Here is a 7,541-nt window from a genome sequence, read left to right as displayed (position 1 = left end):
CAGCACTTAAAGGGGGCTTATAAGAAAGATGGGGACAGACTTTTTAGCAGGGCCTGTTGTGACAGGACAAGGGGGAATGGCTTTAAACTAAAGGGAGGTAGATTTAGATTAGATAGAAGGAAGAAATGTTTTACGCTGAGGGTGTTGAAACACTGGCCCAGGTTGCCCAGAGAGGTGGTGGATGCCCCATCCCTGGAAACATTCCAGGTCAGGTTGGACTGGGCTCTGAGCAACCTTCTCTCGTTGAAGATGTCCCTGCCCATGGCAGGGGGGTTGGACTAGATGTCCTTTAGAGGTCCCTTCCAACCCAAACTATTCTATGATCCTATGATTCTATAATCTGACTAAAGTCTGGGTTTCTCTAAGTTTTATTCAACTGTTTCTGCACCTAAATGGCTGTTATGGCAAACAGGGACAGCTGGAAAATAGCAGGACAGAAGCTATGCCCAGTTTTTAGGCATTGGGAGTCCCATGGTTAAGAGAGTGGATAGCTACATTAGTGTTTGCGGTCACTTTTTCAATCTTCCCACTTGGGAAGAGATTACAGCTCATTACAGGCTCTTTTATTTCAATAATGGAAGGAAAAGCATGAAAATGGATTTGTTTCAACCTATTTTTATAACATTTGGTTTTCTCCCCACTAATTCTCATTTTACTTTAGAGATCTCAGTTTTGACTGACGAAAGAATGAACATGGATCCAGGGTACAGGAATGAAAGACACACAGTGAAACATGACAGATTTTTACAGTCCATAATGCTGATTCTAAAGGAAGGAGTGTCAATTACTAATGCATAGATTATTTAAAATGACTGATAATTTTATAGAAACAGGAGGAAACCAAAATGAAAAACAGATAAAATTCTAAGTATAACGCCTCTATGTGATGCAATACAGCATAAGGTGCACCTGATGAACACAATTCTTTACAAACAAGGTACATGTAACTGGAAAGAAAAAGGCTGGTTTTAACACTGTAACAATCTCATCACAGGAACACTATTTATTAAGTTTTATGATCAAGTATCCCTGCAAGTATTAGTAGGAGCCCTGCTTTTCATCTACCTATATTACTTTCTGGCATTTTGCCCTCGTAGATTATGGCAGTTTTTAAAGGACTGTTTATACAGATGAAGAAACTTTAAATAGTGTAACTGAATATGGCACCAGCTTTACAAGTTAGAGAAATGGGCTCACGCAGCAAAATTCACACCAGGGATAGATTCCAGTTTCCAATTCTCCTAAAATGTCACGCATACTCCATGTCCCATGCTTGCAAGAATGGAACAACTATCTCCCTTACAAAGACAGCCACCAACTACAAAATATAACATAAGGTTAAAGTGAAAATTTTGAAGATTTCTTAGAAAAAAATCCAGCACTCTTAATACCTTAATACAGTGTTATTTAAGATAAACTTGACAATGTATTGAGATCAGTAAGAGCAACACTGCCCTAAAGAGATTGCAGAGCTGATAATGAAGCAAACTCACAAAGCAAAGCATGGAAGTATTCTTGTTAAGGACATGCTAGGTCCTGCCACTCTCACTAAGGCTAGCATACAATATTTTGAAAGCACATCTACTGAACCAGTCAGTGCTTTTACTGACTTCATTGTTAGTAAAAGAGCAGAACTTGTACCTGAAGGTATGGAATTATTCTGTATTGAAGTTATAAAAACTGAGAGATTGTAGCTGGCTTTTACAGAAGATAATAGGCTTACAGTCTTCTGCTTAATTCTCTTTGACACAGAAGGGAATATTTGGCATGACCAAACATTAAAAGAATACTTATAAAAAGAATTTCTTTATCAAACAGTGTGTATACTCTTAAGAGATAATTCGCCATGTTTCAAAGAATGATGATGCAGAATACAGGGCTCTGGAGAATATAATTTACAATATAATTAAAGCTTCAGTGTCTTGAGCAACTCAACATACTGCCAAAATCAGTATTTTTAAAATACTGAGAAATACTCAGGGACTGTGATGACACCAGAGGAAAATGCAGGAAACAGATCACAGTTGTGATGAAAGCTGTAACTTATGGTAGATTGATGTCCCTCTATTGGAGGAGGAATGACTCTCAACAGAAATATTATGCCCTAAAAACTATGCCTGAATAGTGACAGAAGCAGAAAACCATAGCCTAGAAGTAGTTTCTTTGAACACACAGGAACAATTACAGAACAGAAAGGGAAATCCATCAAATTTACATTCCTTTTCTTTCCCATTCCCATATTGTTCATCCCTGACTTTCCCATCTGGTAGGAAAAATTGCTAAGCCACAAGGGCAAATATAGTGCAGTTTATACACAACTGTCTTGTGAGTACCTAGAACCCAAGACTCCAGTCAGAAACAAGAACTCTCCCCATCACACAGTATCTGTAAGTTACCTTCAGTGAATTTCATGTGCCACCATCATATGGAAGTCTCCAAGAGCAATAGCCTTGTTACATTCTACCTCCATTACACTGGAGGTCGACCAGTTTTTAGTCTAATTTACACAAACCTTAAAGAGAGAGAGCCAAACTTAATGAAGTTACACCAGCTGTACACAGCAATGCAAGCAACATCAAAATCACGTTCTAGATGAGCAACAAAATCTCAGGAGTAAATAGAGGAGCACCATTTGATTTAGTCAAGTTTTAATAACTTTCTTTTTTCATTATTTTTAATGTTACTGAATATTCATTATTTACTTTTAGGTATCCAAGTTACTATGCAGTCAACTGTACTTTCTGTCACACTACTATTCTTGATTTTTATTAAGATAATCCAGTACAGTTTTGTCTCATTCTCTTTTGGTGGGCCATTTCTCTGTAATTTCTTATGATAATATCTGTGACCAAAGGGATTTTGAAATGAGATGGTACTTTGATTGTTTTTGTGGGACATGATTGTGCTTTTTTTTTTCCATTCTATTATGCTGAACTCTTGCAGCTCCCTGCATCAGTTAACACTTTCTTAAAACAAAGGTGGTTACCTGGAGTTTAAATAGCCTTCAAATATGCAGCACATTTCTACACGAAGACTGTAAATCAAGGACCATTTAGTCAAGATTTTCCCCAATGTACTTACCAGATTAAACTAGTGTAAACGAAAGCAATAGGGGCTATACAATTTTTCTGCAACTCCACAGTTTTTAGCAACACTGATGCTATTACATGGTGCTCCTAATGTTGGAAAACTGCAGAGTTACAAAGTGGTGAAATATTTGGAAAACACAGCTTTTTTTTGGATTAAGAAAAAACTCATACCATATTAAATTGAGACATTTAAGGGGGAAAAATGTGGGAAGAGGAAGCAAAATTACTTTATCTGTTCTTTTCTTTCTCTCCCCATTGATCAGCACAGACTGAAAGTTAAGTAAGTGGTTTTGAGAAATAATGGATGGTCAACCTTGAAGCTTTGATGGTGTGGTTAGAATTCAGGGAGAAGCCTCCTCAGGAACCCCTGAAGTTTAAAGGTCTCATTACACACGAATTTAAAAGTTTCATTACACAATTAGATTTTGTAGAAGGTTTAAGTTGTACTCCTCAGTCCAGATTCACCACACTTAAACTGCACCAAAGTGCTGGGCCTAGCCTCCAAGCCTCTTCCAGGCTTTCAGTGGTATATCACCAAAGAAAAATATCAGGCACAAAGACCTAGGTACAGTGTAGAAGACCTAAACCGGGGTGCTAGTGTGGATAGCAACAGATCATCAGAGCTCCTGGACCAGGTATCAGGTCCTGCTTTGATGCTGGGAGGATAAAAACGATGCTTTGAGAAACATACTGTTCCTTCCAAAGAGAAAGAAAACAAACAAATGTTCTTGGTACTTCCCTCAATGAACTGAATAAACGAGTAAGAACTTGCTGTCAGACAGCATTAACCAGCTGAATAAATATCCAAGATGATCATCTAGACAGAACGATTTGAAAAGGAACACTTAAATTTAGTCTTCAGATAAACACTGATTTCACCTTCCTGTTTTGATATGAGAGAATCTTTATCAAGATATGCAACTCAAAATGAGTTTGCATTATCTGCAAACTTTAGCCAAGTTACTTTCAACTTAAATAAAAGTAAGGGAAAGACTGCCATTGACTTGCCTCTGCAAGAACTTACATATTTATACTTCAAACTGGAAAAAAAAAAAAAATCAGAGAAACTTCCTGTCCTATCTGTCACTGATTCCCCATCATCTGTTTATTACGCATAAATTATTTCAACCTAAATAACAGATTGCAGATTTAACAATTGCAACAGGTACACTCCTGAGGAACTATAGGAACTGGAAGAAGTTGTAGGAATTACAGGAACTTGGAGAAGCCCTGGGAAATGTCATGCTTCTGAAGTACCTCTCAGAGGTTTCTCTGAAGAAGAGAGAAACCTCCCCATTTGCTTGGAGAAGTAGGACATCGCTAGTCTAAATCACTTGAGTTAACCTACTCAGTGTGATTTGACTCTAGTCCCTAGCCATCCCCCCTTTCCTTCTTACTTTCTCCAAGAAAAGATCTGCACGACAGTGTGCTTCAGTAGAAGTCTGAGAAAGCCCAGGGAAAAATTTACAGTGGACGCTTCCAAAGATGGATACGCAACACAAGCCATAGCCAGGACTATCTTATTACATCAACGCAAAGAACAAGCAAAGAAAGTTTTTTCTACCTCTGCAAATGAACAACACCTAGTTAAAACTAGCACATCAAGCAGATGCAGGTATCAAGCAGATTCTGCGAGAGGCATGTCTGCTTGATGCAGTTCGGGATACGTTTGCTGATTGAAATCTTACTATCATAAGTCAGCCACTCCCTCAGAAATATTCAATGATCCTTACATATTGCTTTGAGTCCTTTTTATTACCGCTATTATCCAGTTTTGACAAAAGCTATTTTGTATATGTTTTGAATTCTCCAGTGTTTATATAACAGCCATACTATACCTTAAATGTATCTTCACTGTTGGGATTAAACATCTGGTGTTTCCCAGATCCCAAAATAATAGGACCAGAAGCTTTGTTTTCTCCATAAGCGTAAAGGGATACGGTTGCTGTTGTGCCAGCTGTTACAAAATCCCCAGTGACTACAGTTATCTTCCAGTCTCCTTCTGTAAAGTAAAAAAAAAAAAATCAAAATGCTTTTATAACTGTTACTGATATGTAACAAGTTACTTGAAAGATATAAATAAAAGCATAGTTTAGCCCAGGGACTGTAACTACTATGCACCTAAAAGGTAATGATGCTGGGAGAGGCAACAGAAGATTGGCTAAACACTACATCATTCAAACTCATCTTAGGCAAGCTGTGTAACTTTAAAGATTTAGGAGGTTTGCAGTGTACTAAAACTGGAAATATGAACATAGAGCCTAGTGAGATTTCTAGTGATAACACTGTGGGTCATCACGGAAAAAGCCCAACCTCCAGAATTTGGATTATGACAACACATATAACCAAGAAATGCAACAGGAAAAAATATCAAAGCATCCTGATTAAGCACAATTTCCTCTCATTTTATGTTGATGTGACACATCAAGAAGAGCTCTGTTTGCCTAGATGGAGGCATGACATTGAGATTAGCATGAAAAAAAAGATTTGGTAGAAAATTCTGACACTAGACAGGGACTCTTTAGAAAATCATTTTATATATAGCATCCCTGATACTAAAATGTCATCTCTGCTCCCATACAATGCACACAAGTTATTTAAATATCTGAAAGCAGCTTAATATAAATCTTTTTTTAAAAAAGAACAATTCATATTTGGAAAATGCATTTCTACATCTGAAAAGCTGGGATTGCACGCTCTCCACCCCTCTTTTGATTCCAGCTTTTGCCTGTATGAAACAAGTTCCACTTAGTGACTTAAATTCATTCTGTGCAAGCCAAACAACAAATGAAATACCAGCACACAGTCATCTTATAAATAAATGCCACAGTGTACATTGCAGTTTTATTAATAGAAAGCTGTCTGGTAATGCCTGCGTGAATTAAAACTGTTGTCTGACAGAAGTATTTGTCTTGGGCCAGCCCCATTATCCCTCAGTAATTTGCCCCACAAAGACTGGAGCAGGAAGTTTGATCTCCTATTTTCCAAATTTTTGAGGTCTTGCTGACACTTGGTTTTGGAAGGTGATAGATTTTTGAATACACATAAATACACAGCTGGGAATTCAGAAAACAGCAACAGCTCATTTGGTCTGATCAATCAGATCTGGCCAGTAGGTCGAGGGAGGTGATTCTCCCCCTGCACTCTGCTCCGGTGAGATCCCACCTGGAGTATTCCAGCTCCAGGGACCCCAGCACAAGAGCGGGTTCAGAGAAGGGCTACAAAAATGATCAGAGGGCTGGAACACCTCTCCTGTGAAGAAAGGTGGTTGTTCAGCCTGGAAAAGAGAAGTTTCCAGGGATATCTTATTGCAGTCTTTCAATATATAAAGGGGGCTTATAAGAAAGGCAAAGACTTTTTACCAAGGCCTGTGGTGACAGGACAAGGGGGAATGATTTTAAACTGAAAGAGGGTAGATTTAGATAGGACACAAGGAAGAAATTTTTTATGGTAAGGGTGGTAAGACACTTGAACAAGTTGCCCAGAGAAGTTGTGGATGCTCCATCCCTGGAAGTGTTCAAGGCCAGGTTGGACGGGGCTTTGAGCAACCTGATCTGGTGAAAGATGTCCCTGCCCATGGTGGGGGGGTGGACTAGATGATCTTCAAATATCTCTTCCAACCCAAGCCATTCTGTGATTCTATAAAGGACGTGAACCATCTAATTTCCACTAAAAATTGTCAGACTCCAGCTTGTAACAAAATCTTTTGTGCATCTGAAAATTTGCATCCTCACAACTTTCTCTATAGACCCACTTTCTTGACAAAAGAAACATAGCACCAGGCTACAAAAGGATCAACATCAATTAGAAGTGTGAAAAGCCTCTGCACACTGAAGGTGGAAACAGAGAGCATAAGGCATGGGCTCCCTGCCCCATAGAAGAGCTCATTTACCAAAAAAGTCAGCCTCTTCTGTTCTCAAATATAATATTAATTCCTTAAAGACAAAGTTCCTTTGGACCATTTGGCTGGAAAATAAGGACAATTCAATTTATAAGTGTTTATGAAGAATGGTGCAGACAAAGGGTAAAATATGACCCACTACTCCTGTTAAAAATTCAAAAGTCATTCAGAAACAAATTGTTCATTGTATGATTTATTGTACCTCAAGTGTTTCTGATGGTCTTTTCTACTGTTATCCTCTCCAAGTCTCTCTTTTGTTAAGCAATGCAGTTTTGAAACAACGCAGTTGGTACTCTTGAGATAGTATCTTCTAGCTAGCTCAACCCCTGCCTCCAAAGGATAAGTGTAGTATCAGTAAACTGTTTTGCACACAAGTACAACTCTCAAGGTAAAAAAGAGAATCAAACTTCCTCAAAAACATGATAAAAAAGAGTTTTGGTATGCACTCCTCTATATTGACTTTGCAGCTTTTTCTTTTTCTGGAAACAGACAGAACTTCGTGTTTGAAGGACAATGAGGGTATAAGAGAAGAATCCTAAAATTTGTAATCT

The 7,541-nt window shown here is 38.2% G+C and overlaps 1 protein-coding gene across 1 annotated transcript in view; it reads right to left on the bottom strand.

The window, feature by feature from the left end:
* Positions 1–7,541, bottom strand: part of RP1 (retinitis pigmentosa 1 (autosomal dominant)) — a 185,216-nt gene that overhangs the window by 113,862 nt on the left and 63,813 nt on the right. Inside the window, exon 24 of the mRNA XM_009332103.1 lies at positions 4,928–5,091. Within this exon, the coding sequence (XP_009330378.1) occupies positions 4,928–5,091 (164 nt within the window). The remainder of the gene's footprint in view (positions 1–4,927; positions 5,092–7,541) is intronic.

Source organism: Pygoscelis adeliae, unplaced genomic scaffold (assembly GCF_000699105.1).
Source record: "Pygoscelis adeliae isolate BGI_AS28 unplaced genomic scaffold, ASM69910v1 Scaffold98, whole genome shotgun sequence".
NCBI classification, from domain to species: domain Eukaryota; kingdom Metazoa; phylum Chordata; class Aves; order Sphenisciformes; family Spheniscidae; genus Pygoscelis; species Pygoscelis adeliae.
This window is presented reverse-complemented; position numbering and strand designations above follow the sequence as displayed.